The sequence below is a fragment of the Eptesicus fuscus genome, chromosome 12, assembly GCF_027574615.1.
Source record: "Eptesicus fuscus isolate TK198812 chromosome 12, DD_ASM_mEF_20220401, whole genome shotgun sequence".
NCBI classification, from domain to species: Eukaryota; Metazoa; Chordata; class Mammalia; order Chiroptera; family Vespertilionidae; genus Eptesicus; species Eptesicus fuscus.
This window is the reverse complement of record NC_072484.1, coordinates 80303477-80328958: the sequence shown is the minus strand read 5'-3', so window position 1 is coordinate 80328958 and position 25482 is coordinate 80303477. Positions and strand designations below refer to the sequence as shown.

At 44.1% G+C, this 25482-nt stretch overlaps 1 protein-coding gene across 1 annotated transcript in view; it reads right to left on the bottom strand.

Annotated features, from left to right (window-relative positions):
• The window catches only part of SETBP1 (SET binding protein 1), a 350135-nt gene that overhangs the window by 93952 nt on the left and 230701 nt on the right, over window positions 1-25482 (bottom strand). The window contains exon 4 of the mRNA XM_028136083.2: window positions 5327-8786. Coding sequence (XP_027991884.2) covers window positions 5327-8786 — 3460 coding nt within the window. The remainder of the gene's footprint in view (window positions 1-5326; window positions 8787-25482) is intronic.

Genomic DNA, 25482 nt, shown 5'->3' with positions numbered 1-25482 from the left:
AAGCACTTTTGATTTTTCTCTTGAAATTATTGTGTTTTCTTTGATTACAAAATCCTCATTATTAACTGGTACACCTGTAGTCTTTAATTTTTCTGTTGTCTTCAGAACCACCAATATGTTCATACATATTCTCATCGATTCTAAGCATCCATGCCTGCAGCTTCTGGCCCTACCGGCCACCCCATTCTTCTTAAATTTGTTCTTCCTTGACTCCTTCCCTCTCCTCCAGCATTTCTGTCATTCCTTCTCTGCTTCTTTCCTGATCCTCCCTTATTATGACTCTCTCTTTAAGACAGGCCACAGGGTCCTTCCTCGTGCCCTCGTGACTTCATTCCCTGTTAACTCTCTCCTTTGATAAGTTTCTAGCTCTAAGCTCTGTACAGCACTGCCAACTGCTGCCTTAACAACTCATCTCCTCACACACCGAGCAGATTCTCTCTTTGATTCCTGTAATTCTATTCACGTGCCCCCACCCCACCCCTTCAGTTACCTGGGGCAAACATACTGGAACCATCTCTGACTTTAATTAGAGAGGAGAACAGATGAACCAATGGTTCCTTACTATTATTTTTTGCTTGAGCACCTGAGTAGATAATGATGCCTTTATGATGTTTATAATCTAGGGGGTGGAGTGGGGGAGGAACAGCAGGGTAGTGGGTATAATTCAAACAAGAAATGGATAATTATAATATCGTATAAAGAATGCAAAGATGGAGTAAGTTTGCCCAACCCAGACTAGGGGATAGGAGTGGTCAGGGAAAAAAGATAAAATATAATTTGGTCATTTTATGGCTTTTGCCAGTTTAAGAAATGGTTTCTCATTGCTTATTTAAGCACAAGTCCCAGAGTGCAGGAGGAAAACCCTCTAAATCACAATCACAATATTCTTTCCCAACCTTATCTGTCACGATCCCCCAACTTGGGATCCTAACCTCAATAGGACTAGAATAAACACCATTTCCCAAATGTTTCTTGGGTATTTCCACCTAGATACATTTGTCTACATGGCTTCCTTTCTATGTTGTGTTTGGCCTGACCCCTCCCCACCACCTCGGCTCTCCAAAAGCTTCTTCCGTCCTTCAAGACCCATCTTGAATGGTAACTACTCTAAAGAAGCATTTCTTGGTCCCACCTGTTCACCCCCACAGAAACACGGAGGTGGCTCACCTCATAGGGACAGCCTGGCACTCTATGACTTTCTGGTGGGTCTTTTAGTCTGCCTTATACTTTCAGTTGCACCTCATTATCTCCCCTAGATTATAGAGGAGAAATTTCTGGATTGTAACCTTTTGAGGGCAAAAACATTGAGTTATTCATCCTTTAGTTTCTACACCAAGCTCTGCATACACTAGATACTACTTTTACAATTTTCTCTTGTCTTTATCACTTCCCCTTGAATTCAGCCAATTTGCATTAAGTGCTACACAGGCCCAAGCTTAGGCCACAAACCTAGCAAGTATTCAGCCCCATCACTTTTTTGTTTATAGAGCGAAGAGATGGTTTTCTGAAGAGTCCTTCCAAAGGCACCATCCTTATCTCTTCTCAGAGACAGGCCAGCCCTTGGAAGGCATGCTTTCCTGATTTCTCTAGCCAAGAAAGGCTCCATGTTGTGTCAGAGCCAAGTCTGTCAAAACAGTGACTTCTCTGCATCCACACCTGAATCTGCGTAATTCTCCAAAGCCACAGAGGTATAAATAAAACTTCCACCAGGACAGGGGGAGGTTTGCCAACGGAGGGAAGATAAATGGCCTGGGGACTTCATGCTCCAAAGGCAGGAAGGCTGGATTTCTTATTTCAATGTAGCAAAAGGGATGCTGTGAGCTTAAGGTTTTTTCCCTCCATTGCCAGAAAGTTATGGGTCACAACATTTAATTTGATTAATTCCTGGTTTCCAAAAGGAAACCTTAGGAGGAACCTTGGGAGGCTCAATAAAATAAGTATGTGCAATTGTTAAGACAGGAAAGGGGAAAAAATGACTTCCATCAGAGCCCACAAAGATTGTTTCCAGTCCCAAACATGGGTCCCCAGAGATAGCCTGGAAACCGAATTATTGTCAAAGAGATGCTTACCTTTTACAATAGCTCACAGCAAAAGAAAACATATAGCTTAACATCTCTCCCACGACTCACCCTTCTTTTTTTTTCTTTCATTTTGTCTCTTTCTGCCTCTTCCTTTCCCTCTCCCAGAATCTACGCTCCCTGTCTTCTAAGTCTGAGCTCTTCTACCAAGTAAACATACATGTATATCCCTGAATGAATCACTTAGCCTTCTTAAGCTTCAGTATGCTTAACCACAAAATAAGGTATTTATACTACATTATTAAGATTCTTTTACTTCTGAGTTTCAATGTAAATGCAAGCTTGTTCTATCTGCTCCCATACTGTTGGTCATTTTAGTGCTCTAATATGTTTGTTTCTAAGATGAAGACGACTTTCAACCCACACATGGAGCAAGCTAATTTATTGGTGGTAGTCAATTATGAGAAGTTCTACCTTTGGAAAGCTGAGATCAAATAGCTAAGTGAAGTGGCTGGAGCCAAAAATAAATGGGTTGAGTCACACAGATTAATACATGGACCAGAGGGATATGTTTTGATACTTCATTGAACAGCTAATTAATTGGCCAACATGGTCAATAACTTGGGCAGTTTTCCTATCTGCCCAATCGGTATATGTATGTTTGTTCATATTCAAATTTATTTGCAAAAATTCACAGAGATGTTTAGACTCCTATACTATCAGGTCTGGTCAGAACCTTTATTGTCACCGTCTCACTTGGGAAAAGTGAGAGTCAAAAAGATGAGGTCTTTCAGCTGGTTAGTACAGGAGATAAGACTGGGGCAGATACTTATAATCCCGCTAAACCACATGCAGCCATTGGCTAATTAATGTTTCATTTTCTCCCACAGGATGACCCAGAATTCTACTTGGATTAACAAACAGTCTACACTTCATTAGCTTCCATTTTTTACCCTTTCTTTTTTCCTGGTCTTAACTTTCTCCTCCCATGAGACCTCTTATTCCTTCTATTCCATTTTTAGAAAAGTCTCCTCACACATGTTTCTTTTGTAGAGTTTTCATGGCATTTCATCCATGTGGTTAATTCCCTCATCTGAATGACTACTTGAAAGAGGTTTTGTATTATTTTTGGCTTGGGCATCCACTTCCTACCGGTGAGTGACACCGAAGCTGCTTCCCAAAATGCCCTGCAGTGCTGATAAGATGAGCTGGCAAAGGGCAAGACAGAAGCCACAAGAAGAAGTGGAGTCAGCCAGAATCAAGGGAATCCAGCTACCTTCACGGCAGGACTCTGATATACAGGAGGTGAGCTAAGGATTAGTTCTCAGCATCCATTGATCATGAGAAAAGTACTTGATATTTGGGGACTCAGAATGACCACCTGGCTAATAACGACATTGACCTAAGACATAACACATCTAACTCAACTGTTCTCACTGTTTGTGGGAGCCTGGACAGCAGTGGTCAAGATGTTTTAAGTTCCTGGCATGAACTGAGGTCAAAGTATGCAAAGATTGTTTCCATGTGGTCTGAACAGAAAGAACATCACTCACACTAGAGACCTCCTCCACCTGATAACCTGCTTTGAGAGCACATTCGACTATGCATTGTCAACCTTGGACAGGTTTACTCTTTGGGAATCTGCTGCATATCAGCATGCCTAAGACAGTGATGCCTGGTGGAGAGAGGTGCAAATAAGGGCTGATAAAGCTTCTTCCAACTCTGAGAATCTGTGGGTTGCACCTTCCCACTATTGATCCATTATTTGGCCTCAGGCAAGCATTTTTATAAATGGAGATTCAGCAGATGGTGTGCATTTAGAAATTAGGTATTATTTCTCATGTGGAAGTTTGATCTAGCAACTTCTGCCCTACTGGGCTTAACTTGGGCTTTGCACAAAGAACACCAAGCACCTTCAACAGAACCTGATGATGAGAAACGGGAATCCCAGATGAGCATATCCACTTTAGGCAGACACAAACTGTGGGCCATTTATCACCTGAGCAAATTCAGGGGACCTGACTGCTAATTGGTCTCTTCATTAACCAAGGAGAACATCTACCACGGCAACTCACAAGCTAGTGGCAATTTGGGGTGACCTTTAAGTAGCTTCTAACTCATCTATTTCTCCCTGAAATCTGTTGGCCTAGAAAATGTCTAATTCCTTATGAATAGTCTGCTCTCTCCTCCACTAATTATGGACTCCCCAGAAGGAAAAGGACAAGCATGGGATACACATAAACAGGTGAAACAAACACTACACCCAAATCTTAAACAGGGATAATCAGTCTTTTAAAACCAACCTTTGGTCAGGGGTTATATGCTATTTTGGGGCGAGGGGAACATGAGAAATCCTTTTAGCTTCTGCAACCCCTAGAGGAGTGCCTATGCTTTTCCTAGTAAATTACTACTCTGTTTTACAGGAGTCTTACCTATGTGATGTGTGAACAGGGACAAAGGGATACTTATGCAGAAGTGTGACTCTTCCATGGCAAGGAAAGTCTGTATGGGTGGGCAGTTTAGCAAGGAAATTCTGCCAGCATCTGCCAAGGAATGAGCTTTTTGTTGCACCAACCAACAGTTTAGAGATTAGTGGGCAAGTCCCACCCCAGGTAACATACCCAGAGATGCAGCAGTAAGGTCCCCTTGGGGGCACAAGGCTTGCATCACCTCTCAGCCAAGTTCTCTCCCTTTCGTGCAGCAAAATGACAGTCAGGGTTCTATTTTGGACAGCTTATCAAATGCCTATAAACAAAGAGAGGACAGTATAGCCTGGGCCTATGGCTCCCCTATCAGGAAGACTTCAGGATTCATTGGTCATCAGCTTCCAATGGCTCAGTAGACTTCTCAACCTAGGATGTGTGACCTCTGGAGAAAGCACATCAGAGAAACTAGATGCTCATGCACATCCAACTTTGACACTCTTGGGATCCTGTTGGCATTCCTACTAAGTGTTAGAGTCTTTATCCAACTAGTAAACTGTACCATCTGATCAGATGAGAATGTAAGAAGAGCAACTTTAATAAAAAGCATAAAGACAGTGTGCATGGTTGTAGTCTAGGAAGCTACTGGGGCTGCCTTCAGGCCCACAGTTGTCAGGCAATGGCTCTGAGAGAGTAAAGACAGTAACTAATAAGTAAACAATGTATAAAATGTACAGAAGACTCAAATGGACAAAATGTTCATATGGTTCCTACCTCTTTGCAAACTAGTGAATGCAACGTGCCAAAGATGGCGGACCTCTAAAGAGTAATTCCCACAAATAAGTAATAGGATAGTCCCAGTTTGAAGAAAAACTTGGGCCTTACCTGGAGATATGGAGGAGTCGTAAGAACTTCTCTCCTTGCGGTTCATCTTGAAGGCTTGGATGTCCTTTTCCCTGTACGTCCCAAAGCCTTCGTAGCTCCTCCTTTTACTCCCACTCATGTCGCTGTCCCACTTGTCATTCGAAGGATTCATCTCACTGAACACGTCCAGGCTCTCTGGTCTTGTGCTGCCACTGTCCCCAACACTGCCTGAGTACCTTTTTGTGCATGAGTCCACAGGCTCACTGCTCAAGTCACCTTTGTCCTTGGCCTGCGTCCAATGCTGGGCATCAGAAAGTGACAGCGTCGACAGGGTGTCCACCTCAAAGTTGTTCTTCGAAGCTTTGTGGCTGACTTCACTGTGCTGGTGCTTCTGCTTCTCCTTATGCTTGTTCTTCTCACTCAACAACGGGAGCTCTTTGTCTGCGCTACTCAGCCGCTCGCTCAGGATGTGGCTAGAGAAGCCTGTGGCTTTGCCTGCAAAGAGACCACTCAGGTTGTCGTGGGTCCCCAGGATCCGGTCTTCCTTGTGCTTATGCTTGTGTTTGTGTTTCCTCTTGTGGAGCCGACCACTGGACAGACTGGCGCTGCCGACCTTGGGAGGATTCAGGGATGGTTGCATGTCACCAAGGCCCATGCCAACAGGTCCCTGCAGGTGTACTCCATGCTTTGCTTTATGCTTCACCGTACCGGACATCTTCATGTGGGAGCTTGTGTGGAACTGAGGTGGTGGCACTGTTGGCCTCATGAATGGGGAAGCTGCTCCGAGCGTGTGCGATAGGTATAAAGGAGCTGGGTACTGACTGTAATAACCAAGGTTCATCATAGGCATTGATGTGTAAGGCATTCCATAGGGTGCATAGTAACTTCCACTGGGAATAGGGTAGCTGAACCCTTGTAAAAAAGGCACCTTTGTCATGGTGTCATTGGTTTTTGCAGGCCTACCACGCTTCTTCTTTGACTTCAAGTCTGAAGTCCTACGAAGATAGAGCAACGGGTCATACTGGATATATGGCACCGGGTAATAGTGATCAAAATTTATCCGAAAAATGCTGGGATACGGATTCTCATGGTAAAAGGTGTAACTCCGGTGGGAGATCCTGAACACCTGGAACTTGGTGATGAGCTCTTCCAGGTCTGCCAGAAACTGGAGATCATCACGGTTTTGCAGGCTTTTCCGTTTCCTCTTGTGCTTTGGCTTCTTGAGGCTTTCATGGGCCAGAAAGTTGTCCACAATGAGATGCTTCTGCCGGTGGCCATGCCGGTTCTTTGTGCTGGTGTCAGACGGAATGGCCTCCGGGTTGTCCAGGGAGCAGAAATCAAAAGAGTACCTCCGTCGGGATTCTGAACTCTTCTCTGCTTGGTCAGACGTGCTATTGTTGTCTGTCCCAATGCCACTGTCGCTTGGGATCGTCTCCTCACTGTGTGACTCGCTCACAGGGGACAGTGTGATTTCCTTGAGTGACCCGATCTCGCAAAGATGTGAAGGTGAGTTGGCCATCAGCCTGGGGGGAGACAGCTTCCAGGTTCCACTGTGTATTCCCTTTTGGGTTTTGGTTGGAAGAGCACTGATGGGTTGGAGATTTGGCATAGTTTTTAACTCTGAAAAATTGGTTTCAGTGCTGGCGGGGCTCAGGTTGCCATTTGACCCACCTAACTGTGTTGAAAGTGGGTGCATAGTTGCTGGTGAAGACGCCACAAGTGACTGAAAGTTGGAAGGCACGGCTGGAACATCCGGCTGGCTAGAAACAGGCCTTGGGTGCTTGATGGCTGTTTTGGGTTCTTCGGATGGGGGTGACAGCTCTGCTCTTGGCTTCCTCCCCCTCTTCTTGCCAATGTAGATGGTTCCCCTTTTGCTGACATTAATCTGCTTGCCCAGTTTGCTTTCAATTGCTGCTGCCCCAGGGCTGGTTTCCGGGGGAGCTTTAGCCTTCAGAGCAATGTTGCTGGAGCAAGACAAGATCTGGTTCAAGATATTTTTCCTCTTGAGTGTTTTCATCTTATTGATCGTTTTGATGGTCTTCTTATCCAACACCCCAAGCTTTCCAACTTTTTTATGAAATTTCATCTCGCTCATGGGTTTGTCCTCTCCTGGCACTAGTTGAGCCAATTTAGCTAAACTGCGTCGTCTCTTTCTTTTCTTGGTGCCAGAAAACTCCCGGCTGATGGGACTGACCGGACTGGTGGAAGTCCCCTCATGAATTGTCTCAACCGTGAGCAAAGGCTGCTTCTTTGGTCGTCCCCGCTTCTTTTTGACTGGCGTGATCACAGTAAGACTGTCTGTGTTCGTGTAGAGAGGGCTGGAGGGGGTGATGGGATAAGCAGATGGCGGTTCCACCATCAGTTTATCGGAGGTGGCCATGACTGCCTCCCGAAGCATACTGGTGGGTTTGGGTTTGCTGCATGTCCACCTCCGTTTGGCAGCAAATTTTGGATGCTGGATTTCCGGCAGCTTTCTTGATGGAGAGTGATCTTTGCATGTTGGAGGCGTCATGACCATGGTTGGCTTCCGTTGCTTCGATACAACTCCTGGGGCAACTTTCTCGACATTTCCACCCGTTTCAAGGCCAATGGAGGGGGACTCGTTCTCTATAATTTTACTCAATTTAGGGACACGGGGATCTTTCTTATTTCCCTCAGGGTTGGAAAGTATCCTGTTAACTACTTCACTGCTCATAGTGATTCCAGAAGCCAGAGCTTTCTCTGGCATGATCTTCTCCACCACTGCCTTGATGGACTGTCTCTTTTTCCTTTTATGGCTGGTTGGGTCTAGACAGGGTGCCTTAATAGGGATGGTAATCCGGACATGACTCGAGTCATTCTCAGGATTACTGACGGAACTCCCATTCTGCCTGGCTGGTGATGCCTCCTGGGCATGATCTGCAGAGTAGCCTTCCCTTTTCCCTTCTGTATTGTCAAATGCTTTCTGGGCATTCTTGACCCAGTCCAGGTCTGGGTTTGGTATAGTTTGACTTATCACATCTTTTTTACTGGACTTTTTCTTGCTGCTTATAGTAGGTGGCTCTGGGGGCTCCTTTGCTCCTCCCCCATCTTGATCCACCAAGGGCTGAAGCCCATTGCACTCGGCAGAGCTGCTGGGTGGGGCTGGCGAGCTGTGGTTGCTTGGGGATGGAACCACACCTCCCAAGAGCAGATCTTTGCTGCTGTTGGACAACTGACTCCATGTGTTCCCTGCACTGCCTTTCTTACCCTGGGCCTTTGCAAAGGAAGCCACGGGCTCAAGAGCTGGGATCTTGCTGGTGCTTGCAGTTTCTCGGCCAGATTCTGGACTGATGAAGCAATTCTGAGTGGCAGGTCCACTGTCAGAGTTGGTGGACCAGTCCATGTGGTTCTGGCTGATGCTTTTTTGCTGGTGCTTTGGTTTTAAGGTGTCACCGGTGAAGTCTTGTGGGAGGCTTGGGTCATAATGGAGAGCTGAGTGTTTCTGTGGCCGCTCGTAAGCCTAAAGGTGGGCAGAGTGGAGGGAAAGAGAGAGAGAAACAAAGATGAGTGAGTATGTTGGAGCAATTTAAAATTTAATGTCAAAAGGCTTAACAATATGAAAGTTGGAAACCGCCACCTTTAATTCCAGAATGCTTTATGGGGGTTATCTTCAGTTGAAGTAGTAAAAACATAACCACTATTTTGAACATTAATAAGGATGCTTTAATCATGCCTGCCCCCCACCCCCAGCCCCCTAAAATATAGCAGGAACTGTAACCTATCTTGGTCAAATGCAATCTGAGAACATAAACTGTTTAGAGCAGCAGTCACCAACCTTTTGGATCTCACGGACCACCAGTGGCCTGTGGACTATCGGTTGGCGACCGCTGATGGGAGAGGACCTAAAGGTCATTAGTTCAATGCCTGTATTTTACAAATGAAGGAGCTGATATTTCAACAACAGAGAGTCCTGGCCAAGATGTCAGCATCCAGGAGAGAATCTGAGTTTCCTCACACCCTGCGTTTTTTTGTTTGTTTGTTTTTCCCCAACTCGAGCTGCCTCTTACATCTGCCCCAGCTTCCCCTCAAATGCACAGCTTGCTCTTGCTGCTTCCAATGCAGTCCCTTTCTGTGTGTACTTTATACTGGTTTTCAACAGCTCTGCAGTAGGAACCGCTGTGAGGAGGCAGCACACGCTGAGGAGTTCAGGGGGAAGTTTGAAGACTATGGGAAAAGTGGGCCAGTCAAAGGCATGGAGAGAAAATGAAAGAGCCGTCCAACCTGGGCTGGCTCCAGCAGTGGTGCTGTGTTGGGGCGTCGGGCCTCTAAGGCATCCTTAAGCCACATTAGGCAGTGACTGCTCTCCTGAGGAAACTCCTGGATTCTCTCAAAAGGAACCTTGAGTCTCCTGGACAAAGGTGCCAGGAAAAAATCATTATTATTCACGATCACACCTCTGAACCTGTCAACTGTGGTTTCCCCTGCACCAATTCTAAATGAATGTCTTCAGATTCTGGAACCTTCCTCAGGGAAGGCAGACCCTGTGCTGGGGCCAAGCATAACCAGCCTCTATAACATCATAAAGGGAATGGATAGTGAACACATCGTTCTGAGGTATTAAGTCTATTTTTAATATAGAGATGCTTGCATGGTTCCAGGTAGATTTCAAGCCATGCTACCAATACAAAGAAGCATTCCTTGAAGCTCATTATTAGTCCCATTTCACACACAAAGTAGTAAACTTACAGCATATTACCCTGGCATTTGTTTAGGAAGGGAAAATGCTAGTAAATTAAAGGAAGCTTTGGACAATATCCCCACTGAGAAGTATATGATGATTGGCTTAGTGGATTTAGGACGTTTTAACTTATAATATCTATCTATCTACCTACCTACCTACCTACCTACCTACCATCTATCATCTACCTATATCTGTTTGCCACAGATGCTTTAGGATTTATGCTCTATTTGAAAACACTTCTTACAGTCCCTGTTAAGATTCAAAGCATAAGACATCAGGAAGCATCACAGGTAAAATGCAATCGAGTAAAATAACCAGAGTTTTCTTCATCCTAGTTCTTGGAATACCTAGGCTTATTTCCTGCCTCCTTGAATTTATGAAATCCTCTTTATATTTCCAATATTGGATTATATTTCTTAAGCATCATGAGAGAGTCTCCCCAAGCTAAGCCTGTAAGTACCCAGAAGAAAATTAAGAAAAAAATTACTGAACTATTTCTTCATCACGTAGTTCATGGTAGATACATCACCATATCATCACCATCTAGAGAACTGAGCCTGTCCTGAGTTCATTTACTGGGTATCACTGCTGTGGACAGAGGCTGCTAACCCAGTTTTTGGAAATAAGTATAGAAATCCATGATGATTGTGGGGTTAGAGAGGGATGGGTGGAGATGGAAGAGGCATAGAGGAGATAAATGGGAAAAATAAAATAAACATTAAAAAAAGAAATCTTATTTACGGCATAAAATATTAAACGGCCCTTTCTTATGTATTATAAATCAGGGCTTTGCTAACTTCTCACTTATACTTTGCATTTAAGTTGCACTATATGTATACTCAACGTTGGCAGGTCTACAGGAGGACTTAACGATAAGTTTCCCACTTGTAAACATTCCGTATCCTACCACACTTTTGAGTTAGTGGTGGCACTTATTAAAAAATCATATTGGTGTAACAGGTATAAGTTACTGTTTTTGGCTTGGGTAAAACAGGACTTAGAGTCACTCCCCTTCTCTTTCTTTTACCTCCTGCCACCAACCGCTCTCTGCTCTCGGAGATCAGGACACTGAAATCTCAGAGGGGCCTCCTGGTGATGCTGGAATCTGGTCACCAATTCCCACCACTTTTTCTCCACTGCCTCATCTTTTTCTTCTTGGTTTCTAGCGGAGTCTTTAATTAACTCTTTCTTTATGTTTTAATCTTAGTCGAATCCCAGGAGGCCCCCTACCTTATAGAAATACTCCTATTATAAGTTTTTATAATAAAACTATGGATCTCATCTTTGTTATACTACTTATCACAGTTTTCACTTTACAGTCAATTTGTGGACTAATTGAATGAATGCCCGTCTCCCTTTCTATCTTATGTATACACCATCTCAGGTCCCAAGCACAGTGCCTGGCAAGTAGCAGGCACTCAATAAACATGTATTGAATAGATAATGGAGCACACATTTTACTATGGGTATTTTATTTTGCAAACAGTGAGATTAATGACCTGTGCATTGCGACATATTATCTGCAAACATAATCACCCCCTCCAGCCTAATTTCTTATGCCATTCCTTCTGCATGAACCATTGTCTCTCCTAAAAATTGTGACATCTATCACAGTCCCTATATGTACCATTTATTTGTGTACTTTTCCCTTTCCCTGTCCTAGACTGTAAGTACCCTGAGGACAGAGACTCTCATTCATCTTTTTATCCCCAGTGCCTTCTACGAAGCAAACCACCCAGAAAGTTCCCAGTACATGTTTGTTGAATGAATGAACAAAATAACATTTGAGCTGCCTACCACCATCACAAAATATATAGCTGCACACAAAAGACAATAAAACACCCATCAATTGTTTGGTCATGGCTCGCCATGAAACTGGGCCGCTCAAATGTATAAGGTGTTGGAACAAAAAAAAAATCTTTCTCAAATACTAAGCACTAAAGGAACTTGCAAGGTAGCTCCCCTTTAGTGCAATTTTTACTGTGAGTCCTCCCCCAGCCCCTGTTAATTGTTTCGTTTTCCAATTAATTCTGCCTTTGGGGAAGGCCATGTGGCTGTCGGGAGGGGGGACTTCGCTCTGGCAGTTGAAAGGTGGGGCCTGCTCACTGACACCCAGGGCAGGCCAGCTGCAAGTAATGCAGTTAAGTGTGCCTGGTTCCTGGGCTTCCATCTGGAAGCTGCCTGATCCCATTGTTCCTGCAGATCAGCTGCAATCTGCCTGCTGGGAGAGTCAGGCAATCAAAGGGCAGGATGGACAAATGGGAAGCCCAACAAAGGATCAGGAGTAATGGGGGAAATGGTGCTTAAACCCTGCACTTGGATGGGCTGCAATGACAAGGTGAAGAGGACTGAGGGGGGTGCTGTCCGAGGGGTCTGGCAGAACAAGGCTTTATTCTAGCGGTGGCTGACGGCTATATCTGTTGCATTTCAAGAAATCCCATTTCTTCATCTGTCAGCCATGACATATTATACACACCATGGTGAGGCTGTCAGTTTCAATATGTCCTTCACTGAGAATTGAGCACTTACTCCATTGAGACTGAGACGGACGTGGCAAACCTGGCCCCGAGCACAATGCTGAGGCAAGTGGGAGAAGTACCACCTCTGCCTCCCACTCTTCTCTAGCAGTTTGAGGATGCGATTCCCTATTTGGGAGGGGGTGTCCTTGACTGGGGGCTTAGTAACCCACGCAGCAAGGTTTCCATTTCCCCCTCAGATGATGAATTTTTCTGGGGGAGAAGAACTGAATCTTTTAAGGCCTTTTGTACCACCCTCAGCAGGGCCATCTCCTGAAATGGTTCACAAATAAGGGAAGAAATGATGCTACTCTACATTGGGCCAGTTATTTGTGTGGAAAATTCTTTTTAAAAAAATATATATTTTTATTGATTTCAGAGAGGAAGGGAGGGGAGAGAGAGAGATAGAAACATCAATGATAAGAGAGAGTCATTAATCGACTGCCAGCTGCATGTCCCACACTGGGGATGCACCCTGCAACTGGCATGTGCCCTGACCAGTAATTGAACCTTGACCCCCTAGTTCATAGGTCAATGCTCAACCACTGAGCCACCTGGCCAGGCTGGAAAACTCTTAATTCTGACTAAGCTCAGAATGTCTCTTGGCTGCTCCTCCACCCCCATGAATTGACTACTTGTGGAACTCACAGTCACTTTGAAAGCACTGTCATATAAGAACAGTGCTTTCTGCATATTGAGCCCAGGCCAAATGTTTGTTCACAGTAAAACACCATTTAGAACACACTGGACAGATTTCTCTCCTAACGGATGTGTCTATATGGAAGCAACTATCCCCTCCCCCATGACCAATGCATAAATCACATACATTTAAATATCATACAAGTCAGAATTCTTTTTAAAAAGCACCTTATTTTCATTTACTTTTTAAAATGAGCATTAGCTCACTGCTTAAAAACTTCAAGATCCATAAAAGCGAGAAGAAAATCAATCCCTAGGCCTTCTCTCGGGCTTCTCTAAAAAGCACGGATTGTCTCAATGAGAGGGAAGATAGTGATTTGGGTCTGAGAAAAATCATATAACTCATCAGAAATTAAGCATGACTTTGTGGGAGATGAACCACTCTTCTGGGTTAGCTGTCTTCACGCTGCTTTCTGCTGACTTCGATACTTTAAATTTACTATTTGTGAGATATTTTGCTTTGCATGAGCAGGAAAATATGTCTGGGTATGAAGAAGGGAGGGAGCTTTTGTTCCTCATTTGACACTTGGTGCTTCTCAGGATGTGGGGCTGGATCACTGTACCAGAGCCACCTAAGGCTCTGGTCATCAATACAGATTCCCAGGCCCCGCCCTCCACCCCACCACCAATTTGCCATCTTCTAGGGTGGGGCAAAGGAATGTGCATTTTATATGCTTCCCCAGATAATTCTGATGCACAATAAAGTTTTAAAGCCACTGATCTAATGTTTTAACCCCCAAATTCCTCTGGGTGGGGCTCTCCTGAGGTTGCTATGACATTTGAGCACTTTTGGGTGGTAAATATGCAGAGCAAACACCCATAGACCTGTTGGGATATGCAGTTTGGCACCATGGAGCATTCCTGTTTTACTCTTTGAACTTTCTAATTTAAATAGTGAGAAACTCTAACATGGCCTCCTGTTTTGGTATTCTAAGTACACTGTAAAATAAGGTGGACACAAGGGTCATAATATGGATGGATGAGGATACTGCTCTCCCAGAAAGGACTAGGTGGGCAGGTGTTCATGACTTCCAACTCTGGGGTCTCTATTTCCCCAACTCATCTGGCCAATCCCTGGACCTCCAGGGAATCTTGACATTCCAACCCTGAGGCTTAAAGCCGATGCTCAAGCAAGAGCTGAGGGTGGGAGACAAGGAAGGCAACCGCAAATGTCTGATTAAAGGCTCTCAACTCAGGCTGTACATTAGAATCATCCAGGAAAGTTCGTAAAGAACACCATACCTGGGATCTGGCCCAGAGCAATTAAATCAACTTTCTAGAGGTGGGGCCCGAACAGTAGTACTTTTTTTCAAAGCAGACAGAGTTGAGAACCACTGGATTATGTCAAAGACAGGGGTCTGGGTTAGGGACTAAAGAGGCTCTGATGTGATCAGGAGCTGTTCCAGCTCAGTGGTTTTCACATGTGTTCCACAGAGTCCGAGGATTTGGGAAAGGCATTTCTGAGCTGTAGCCAGTGGGCTGGGCAAGAGGGATGCTCCAGACCATTCTTTTAACCTCCATGTGAACAGAGTGGCCTTACACAGGATTCCATTTAACAGAAGAGAGGAGAGGAGAGATGCTTCTGTTACTCAAGAAAAGATTTTGAAAATTACCATTTAGGCCAGGGACGGGGAACCTTTTTTTCTGCCAAGGGCCATAGATATTTATAACATTAATCACAGGCCATCCAAAATTATCAACTTAAAAATTAGCCTGCTATATTTGGTCAAATATTTAATTAACTCACCCCTAATGCCCTGACAGGGCCAGACCAAATGATTTCTCTGGCCTTATAAGGCCCACCCCTGATTTAGGCTCATGAATAGGAGGGATGCACATGGCGGCTTTCACTGAACTTGCCCCCCAACATCTTTCAACCCAGTTCATTCTTGCATTTGCTAATGGTAGGTAGAGAGGAATGCCACCAAGTACCCTCTTTGAACCATGGCTTTATGATGCTGAGTCCACAGAATCCTATGTATGTTTGTGTCCCTCCAAAATCCACATGTTGAAATCCTAAACCCCAAAGTGATGGTCTTAGGAAGTGGAGTCTTTGGGAGCACAATGTGGTTACGTCATGAGGGTGGAACCTTCAAGAATGGCATCACTGCTCATATAATAAGAGAGACCCCAGTGTTCTCCTGTTCCTCACCGTGTGAAGGCACAGAGGAGATGGCCATCTATGAACCAGAATCTGCTGACACCTTGACCTTAGACTCCTCAGACTCCCAAACTGTGAGAAATAAATTGCTGCTTTTGTAAGTCACCCAGTCTATGGTATTTTGTTATAGTAGCCCAAATAGACTAAGGCAATGGGATACAGAAAAGCTACCCGGCTCCTAAATGGGCATGACGTTTCCAATTACATATACACAGTGAATGTGCCCTCATTTCCTGTCACATAAATTGCCCTGGGAAGTCACCTTGATGTGGTTCCCACAGGAAACATTCCTTATTTTCTATTTGAGTCATGTGAGTGATACTAAAGCACCCTTTTCACTAGGGGTGATAACAGCTCCTGCGAAGACAAAGGCCACTATCATATGTTTCCCTGAGTACACAGTGATTCTGCATAATAAAAATAATCACTAACTTGGGTCCAGCCATAATGGATTAATAGGCCTTAGACTTAACCTTTCTATGGAAATACAAAACTGGAAAAATATATGGAGCAACTGTTTTCAGGCATTAGACAATAAAGACTGCGTTTTAGAGAGAAGGGAAACTCATAGGACTCACAGTATCCCTAGTTTTCTGCCTGGGAGAATGTTTTAAACTTGGTCAGAGGGAAGTAGAACCCAGAGAGCTGTGCTTTCACTGAATAATAATAAAAACAAACCACACATCAGAGTTTGGGGATCCTGAGGGGACTAGAATTTGGGGGAGCAGGTACTTGAGAAGATGGAGCTATATAGAAAAGAAACCCTAGAAGTTTTAATAGGGATCCCCTATGTCTTTGGTCAAATTTTATACTATACTTAAGGGTAATACTCCATGAAGTCTAGCATAAACTTTCTATTGAAGGGGACTTTAAGCTGAGTGAGGAGTCCTGAGGCCACATAATATCAGGCAACATTGGATTTCTGACTAGCCAGAGTGGGGCGGCCTTAATGACTATCTCAGATATTACATGAATAGTACTCATTAAGAGTAGAATGACTCTACTAGTAGCTCTAGAATAAAGGCTACTCTAGTCCCTCCCTAACAAAGACTAAAAAGAATGCACAATAGGATAAGCTAATCTGTCAGTAATTAACTACTGACTATTTAACTATTTTCTTTAAATAGCCAAACTATTTAAAGGAAAACAACAAAATCCAGAATGTCTACAAATGTAGTATCCACAATGTCTGGGACACAATAAAAAATATATTTGATAAGCAGAAAAGAAGGCAAATATGACCTACAACCAGGAGAGTAGATACAGATTTAACAGCCATATGCCGATGTTCAGGTATTTAAAGGAAAAGATGGGCGTAACCAAGGAACATATGGGGAATCTCAACATAGAGATAGCAACTACACCAAAATAACAAAATGAAAATTTTAAATCAGAAAAAATGTAATGTCTGAAATGAAACATCATTTAATATTATATATCACTCAATAATATTCCTGGATGGGCTTAACAGCTTACAGGACGCTGAAGAAGGGAAGTTCAGTGAACACAAAGAGAAGAAAATAGCATTATCCAAACTGAGAGAGGAGGAAGAAAGATTTAAAAGGCCCAGCTCTTCAGTGACCTATGGAAGAGTATCAAGTGTTCTAACATACATACGTATAATTAGAATACAAGAAGCAGAGGAGAGAGAAGAGTGCACATAGATTCACATAGCTAAGCAGCTGAACAATCCCAAGCAGAATAAACACCCCAAAACCCACATCTGGGCACGCTGTAAACAAACTGGTGAAAACCAAAGATAAAGAAACAATTTTAAAAGCACCCAGAGAGACAGACACATTATTATGGAGCAACTATTTTCAGGCATTAGACAAAATAGTGACAAAAGTAATGTCTAACTTTTCATAAGTCAAGCCAGAAGACAATGAAATAATACATTTAAAGTTCTAAAATAAAAATAATGTCAACTTAAATTTCTAAATCCTATGAAAACATCCTTCAAAAATGAAGGCAACATAAAGTTACTTTTAGATGAACATAAATTTAGAGAATTCATTGCTGGCAGATGTGAATTACTAGAAATGTAAAATAAACTTCTTTAAACTAAAGGGAAATAATGCCAGATGGAAATTCAGTTCTACTTGAACAAATGAAGAATGTGGAAATGGCAAATATGTGGGCATCTATACAACTAAATTCTTGGCCTTAAGATCTTCAGAAAAGCAACTTCTTAAAGCAGAAATAATAACAATGCTTCATGTAGCTTATGACATTTGTAGAAATAAAATATATAATAATAAAACAAAGAACAAGAGGCTGATATCTGGAAGGCGCTTACACCTGAAGGGATGTAATATCAGTTCAAAGTAGACTGTAATGCTTTAAAGGTGGATATTGTAATTTCTAGAGTTGCCACTAAAAGTAATAGTGGTAGCCTGGCTGGTGTGGCTCAGTGGTTGAGTGTCGACCTATGATCTAGGAGATCACAATTCGATTCCTGGTCAGGGCATATGCCCAGATTGTGAGCTTGATCCCTAGTACATGGCATGCAGGAGGCAGCTGATCAATGATTCTCTCTCATCGTTGATGTTTCTATCTCTCTCTCCCTTTCTCTCTGAAATCAATAAAAATATACTAAAAAATAAAAGTAACGGTAATATATCTAAAATGTAAACAGAAGGAAACAAGGATACTAATTTTTTTTAATAAATCCAAAAGAAGGCAGAAAATTAGAAAAAGGAATGTAGATGGATAAATAGAAAATACATAGTACAATTATAGACTTAACTCAACAACCTCACTAATCACATTAACTATCTATATACTAAAAACTTTAAAACAAAACAGCAACCCCCAAAACAGGGAGTAGACTGCCTGACTGAATTAAGAACTAAGACCCACCTAGATATGCCACAAGAACACTAAGGGTAAGAACTTTGGGCTAAATCAGCATAACTCGAAACAGGCTTCAAAACAAACAGGCCCACCAGAGATAATTTAGGGACATTTAAAAATGATAAGAGTTAATTCCAGAAGAGACAATAATCCTAAATTTGTTTGCACCTCATAACAAAACTTCAAATACATGAAATAAAAATTAAGAGAATTAAAGGAAAAAAGGCAATTCCACAATTAAAGGGATTTTAACACTCCTCTCCCAGTAACTGCTAGAACAAATAGACTAACGACAACAAAAATTAGAAAAAAATATACAAAAGATTTGAACTCTCAACTAAATTAACTTCACCCAATTGCAAAATACCTTCTCCGAAATATGTTGGGCCACAAAACAAGTAGAAATGGCCAGTGAGCACACATCAGGTCCTCAAACATTATTTGTCATCAAGGAAATGCTGACTAAAACCACAATGATATACCACTCCATATCTAGTAGGATGGCTAATATTAAAAAGATTAAAAAACAAACAAGCGTTGACAAGGACAGGGAGCAACTGAAACTCTCATCCGTTGCTTGAGGGAATGCAAAATGGTACCGCTTTGGCAAATGTTTTGGCCGTGCCTTTTAAAGCGAAATATGCCCTCTGACCCGTCAATTCTATTCCTATGTGTTTATCCAAGACAGATGAAAACATGTATCCACAAATAGACTTTTCTAGAAACTTCACAGCAGCTTATTTTCAAGGAGTTATCACCAGGAAACAGCCCAAATGTTCACCAGGGGTGGAATACACAAACACTTGACTAAGAAGAACAAAGCATGAATATATTCCACAATATGGATATATCACTCACAAAATTATGCTGCATGAAAGAAACCAGACCTCCCATAAGTACAGACTGCATGATTCAATTTAAATAAAGTTCTAGAACAGGAAAAACTAATCTATTAGGAGATAAATCAGAACAGTGGTGGCTTATAGGGGAAGGTGGGGGTGGGAAGGGTCCAAAAGGAAGTTTCTAGAGGTAATAAACACATTTTTTATCATGCTAGGAGTCCGAGTTACATAGCTGTATCCAGTTGTCAAAATTCTCTGAGCTGTAAACTTAAGATCTATACATTTCAGTATATGTAAATTTCACCTCAATTATGTAGAAAAGGAGAAAGTACATCACACAATAGTTACTAAAAACTCCCTAGACTCCCTCCCCCCGCCACCACACACACCCATCAAAGCCACTCCGTGGAACTTAGGGAGGTTTTCTTCCCAATGAACACCAAGGGTGGCCAGAGATCACTGTTTACCCTCCCCCAGTCTTCACTCAGCTCTGCACAGGAACAGCTGACTGAGCTGATCCCAAAACAATGGAGCCCAAATCAGGGAGGCAGGTGCTTGTGGCTTCTGCTGGTCCCACCTCGCCTTTCCTGGTTCCTGGCGGCATCCCTGACCTGGGACACCAGGTAGAAAGGTGAAGCTCACCTCCACGGCAGCCACAGATCCACCTTACTGGAGGTAAGGAAGGAAGCTTGACAAGAACCTGCTCACAAATCAAAGCTAATGCTGCCCCGCCTCCTCTGTAAATCATGTGAGATCCATCTGGGTAATGACTCCTCCAGTGTAATTCCCTATTAAGAGGCTTTATCTGGAGAGATAAGCAGCTGGTTTCTGTGTCACTAATTGCTGTCTGCTGTGATTTTAAAACATCTGCACCATTGTGCTCTTCATTTTCATATTCTAATCACCCTGAAACTTGAAAAAGGTACATCATTGATTGTTTCTATGGGTTAATTAGTACACAGTCTCCTTGTAGAGACAATTTAGAAGCAGCCCGAACCTCAATCAGGAAGTTTGTTTTAAAAATTAATAACATCGGTAGTGGCTGGAGGGACTGTTATGCTCAGGGAGATAGCGGGACACTCCTGGTGGGAATGCCATCCTTTGTTATGCTGCACAAAGGAGGGACCCTAACAGGGCAGGGGGCAGGAGAGTGGGGAGTGGTGGCAGGCTGGATGCAGGGACACAGGACCTGGCTCGGTCCTGTGGACTTGACTGCTGTCTCCGCTGCCTTCCTCCCTTGCTGTCCCACTCCCCCTCTTCTAACTAGCCAGAGTCCCTTACCCAGTTAGCACAAATCAGGATTTGATGAGGATTAGCCAAAATATCTGGAGGTGAGTAGAATTTGTCAAAGCTGTAAGAGCATGGGAGATCTCTTCATACTTTCAAGTCTATTTGTGCCTGTCCCCACCTCAACTATTGGGGAGGGGGAGGATGAAGGGAGGGTGCTAGAGTATAAATGAAAGAGCTGGACCACAAAGGACAGCAACACTGGAACCCAGACCTTCTCAAACTTAAATTCCATATGATTCACCTGGGGATCTTGTGAAAATGCAGATTCTGCTAAGGAGGTCTGGGGAAGGGCTGGCATTCTGCCTTTCTAACAATCTCCCCAAGGCGGTTCAAGGTCAATCATTTGAGATGCATAGGTCAGGGCCTCTTTTTCAAGCCCTTGACCCATGTCATTATTGCTCAGATCCAGGGGTTGGGAGGGAAGTTTGGGTTCTGTGCGGGGGTTTGAATCCCAGCTCCATAATTAAGGGGGCAAGTCACATGGCCTCTCCTTTCTTAGCTTCCTCGTTGGGAAAGTAACCGCAGTGCCCATGTCAAAGGGAAGTTGGAAGGATTAGAAGTTGATGAGTGTGAAGCATTTAACACGGTGCCTGGCCCACATAGTCACTGTGTAAATATAGCTATTAAGCCTAGGTATCCTTCAGTAAACTGCTCTTCTGAAAAGCAACATCCACCAGAAATGGAGGGTGGGGTAGATACATTAACCAGGGAGAGACTCTAAGCTCAGATGGTGGTTTCTTGCCCATCAACCATTCCAGAGGGCCTGGTGGCCACAGTCTGTGGCCGCCCCCACCCTCAACCTAACCCATCGTTCTGAGCTCCAGGTCTTTCTTCACAGCCTCCTGGGAGCTTCTTGAGGATAGGCAGTCCCGGGAGCTCACTTCTGCCCAAAATGCATTGTTCTTTTTATCAGAGTGCTTTCCTATTTTGCACTGAAGTCTGTCAACCCTTGGAGAGTTTTGGCAAGCAGAAAGACAAGCATCCCTGCATGTGTTGGCCTCGATCCGAGAACCAGGCTCTGCAAGAGAGGGAATGCACCCCCGAAAAGGGGCCCCCAGTCCACCCCCACCCAGCAGTCTTTTGCCACCTCCAAGGTGCTTTTCCTGGGGGTCTGGAAATGTGCTATTGTGAGGGGGAAAACATGACAAAAACAGGCTTTCAATTGTGTGACACAGAAATAAAAAAATGTTGCCTCTCAGCAAATCTGGAAGCCGACTAAAGGAAATGCAGAGTAAGAGAGAAAATGGTGTGGAGCTGCAGGGCGGCCACTCCAGCAGCCGTGGGCAGGCTTGCAGGGGCTAATTGGAGAGCAGCAATGTCACTGCATCCTTGCAGAGGGGACCAGGAAGGCTCCTGATTGAGCTATTCAGGTGCTGGCACCTGCTAACTCAGAATCTCCCCAACAGCACCACACTGCCTCATCTCAGCAGCAGCTCTGACCTCCCTGCCCAGGCTTCTCCAGGCCCCAGCTGGGTGGTGGGAGCCCTGGGGGACAGAGTGGCCCCCAGCTGGGTGGTGGGAGCCCTGGGGGACAGAGAGGAAATGAGCACACAGCCCTGGCCTCCAACACATTCTGCAGGCAAGGCACTGAGCAACTCATCCTGACATGAAGAGCTATATGGAGCCATCATCAGGATTCAAAACTTTGTTAGCTCTTCTCTGTGGATTGGTTCTTCATGCCACTCCCTCAAAAGGGGGAGAAACAGAACATGCTTTTGCCACTTTGAGAATCGATAGCCTAGAGGAAGTGGCAAAGGAATGGGGACAGGGGTGGACCACACTTTTACATCTGAGTCTATAAGAGGTATAAAACTTTAAGCACATTGAGAGGCAGAGCAGAGTCGCAGGGGATCTGGTGAGGCAAAAGAAAGCTGAATGAATAAGCGGAGCATGTAGTTCATCTGGCCAAACACAGGGCATTTTCCAAACCTGCCTGAGGACAAGGATCACCTCTGTAAACGCAGCTTACCAGGCCTCTCTCCTGCAAGTTCAGAGTCATGGTTCTGGGCTGGGGTCCAGAGATCTCTACTTCAGTGGAGTCTGGTAAACACTTGGTAACGTAGGGGTTTCTCCACTGAAAGGGGCTTAGAATTGTTCAGCTCTGTTCCCACGTGTGTGTGTGTGTGTGTGTGTGTGTGTGTGTGTGTGTGTGTGTGTTGAGGGGAGGGGGTGGCAGAGAGACCAGTGTGAGGTCAGTCAGGGTAGCATGAGCAGGAAAGGGCTCAACAATCAAGCCCAAAGATTCCATCTAGCTTTTGCTTGTTAGAGGAGGGGAAAAAAAAAAAAAAAGATGGGATGGAGGAAAAAGTATTTTTTTCCTCTTTATCTCATGTTTCCTTTTTATAAATGATTTTTACTGCAAAACTGGTGCTTTTTGCCATTAGAGCTAAAATAACTGTTGATTATACGTGGAGTCTAAAATGTCATGAAGATGCTGAATTCGCCTGAAAATCCAGCTTGTAAAGCTTCCCATGAACACTGCACACGGCAGGCATTTGGGGCTTCATTCATTTGGCATGAGTCTCATCTGGAAGGTGATACCGACTCCCAAAGGCCAGGCAGACAGAGCGAGGACCAGGGTGCTGGCCACGTGGGTAGGGGCTGACCCCTGGATTCACAGCCGCCCCTATCGTACTGCAGAACCAGTTAGTTCATGTCCTGGGTGGGTGTGAATGGACACAATGATGTTCCAGGTTAAGCTGTGCTGACTACCTCCAGAATCTCCTACTTAATCTGTGCTCCTTAACTTTCCCCAGGAGGCTCCCTGCGGAAGGCAGCATGGTGCCTGACACTTGTGGGCTGTCCTCTATCTTTCTCTGAGAGGCAGTGGAGCAGAAATGTGCAGCAGCTAGGATGACTGGAACCAAATCTTATTAGCTGTGTGACCTTAGGCAAGTTGCTTAACCTCTCAGTGCCCAGGTTTCTTACTTATAATACAAGGATAATAACATACTTACATCCTAAGGTCAATAGGCAAACTGAATATGTCAATCTATGTTAAAGCACTTGGACCAGTGCCTGGTGCACAGTCATGGCTATCCCAGTACTCACTATGCAATGGGGAGCCCCGGGGGCATGTTCAGGCTCAGGAACTGGAAGGACCTAAGTTCAAATCCCAGCTTTGCCTCTTTGCCTACTATGTGACCTGGAACTTCTTCTTTATCTTCTTCACCCTAAAAATGGGATAAGTAATGCAGCCTGTCTAATAGCATTGTTTTAAGAATTAGACAAGACAACATGAGTAAAATGGATTCACAGAACACATTGTAAGTGTTCAACAAATCCCAGTTATTACTAACATTAAAATTGTATGACTATTCACTATTGGTATCACCACCCATCAGAAAGCCAGTTCCTTCGTAAGTGGGACCAGGGAACACTGTACCTTCACCCTCAGTTATCCCACATTTATCTACATCTCCTTGACACTCATTCTAGCTCAAATTCCTGAGGTGTGATGCTAGGTCTGGAGGAGGTCTCTGATGACCAGTGTCACACTAACTAGTTTGTAGGAGAATCCAGCCCAAGCAAACTCACTGGCCATGATTCTGGGAAGTTATTCTGAGCCAAAAGGCTTTGCCTTATTCTTCCCAGCTGTACCTGGGGCCTTCCTGGAACGCAAATATCTTACAGTGTTAATCGATTGTCTACAAGTTGTTAGTTGGACACAGATTCTCCCCTTTGTTTTTGACTGTCATGATTTAGCTTATTAGGGGTTTTAAGCTCTTTCTGCATCAAAGTAGCAAAAGTTGGACATTGTATAGAGTTCCTGTTGGGGTGCTTTGTGGGGGGGCGCTGCCATGCTATACAGTCATGGGAACAAGATGTACTGCAGATTATCTATAATGTGTGCTGGCACCAGTCTGTGGGCATCCTTGAACGGTGACGGGAAGTTTGGATGTGGGCTGAAATTCTATATCCACATTAGGCTGGAGCCTGGTGCGTCTGATTCCATTCATCCTGGAATCATTCATTAAGCAAACATATATTTGGTCACACTATAGGAGAGGCACGGTGCTCCTACAAAGTTACAGAATCTTAAGAGTTGGAGGGTCGTTGGAGACTCTCTTCTTCCTTTGCAGATGAAGACACGGTGTCTTAGAAGACTAATGCTTACACCCATGCAGATAATTGGGGGTAGAGTTGGTCCACCATCTTCTGACTCCACCTCCAGCTGGTCCTTCTACTTCCCTTGGGAGAACCTCCTCTGTAAGGATTCAAGGTGCAAGGAAATGTAACGAAACCCTCTGATCTGACGTTACTGTCTGAGTAGCTGTAAGTCCATGCGCTTTGCTGAGCCTTTGTGTACCTGCTGGACCTCCCCCATAGCTCTGAATTCTTCAACCCACCTCCAAGGTGAAGCTGACCTGACGCATTTGACTCAGGTTGGTTGCTGGACTATCTCATTCAGAACTTGCACCTGCCTTTTTCTTGGCTACTTGTCAACTTTGGTTAGAGAGCTTGGCCTTGATCATTCCACTTTCTCCTTAAGAAGGTCCCTTCTTGGACACCTGCCTCACCAATTATTGCATTAGTAACATCAGTAACCCCTACCTTGGCCCACTAGCTTAAACATGTCTCAGGCTGTGTAATTGTGAGATGGTTTTCAGCAATTCCCTGCATCCAAGGGATAGGGGCTGAGGGAGCCAGGAGAGCTCTTAGGGACCACCTTGTCGTTCAATGAGGGCATTACATCCCAGAAAGCAGAAACACCTTGCCCTGAAATTTCCTGATGACATGGATTAACCATCAGGTCAAAATCATACAGTGAAAAGCTTTCATCATTGGCCTTGTGGATACTTAGCTGTGTTGGGTCTTTTCTTCCTGCCTTTGCTGATTATGCACCAATGCATAAGGTCTTCACAAACAAAGACATCCCATTTGCAGCTACAGGTAAACAGAAATCCACCTTCAATAACATCCACATCCAGACTGATGTCTTAGCCTTACCTCTTCCTCATTCTAATGCTCCAGCAACTCCCTACTTCCCGGACCAGGATATTAATTTTATATTACCTTTATTTAATTAATCTAGGTTTCAGTTTTCACTCAACCCTTAAGTAGCTGTGTGACCTTGGGCAAGTAACTTAGCCCTCTGGGCATCCACCTTT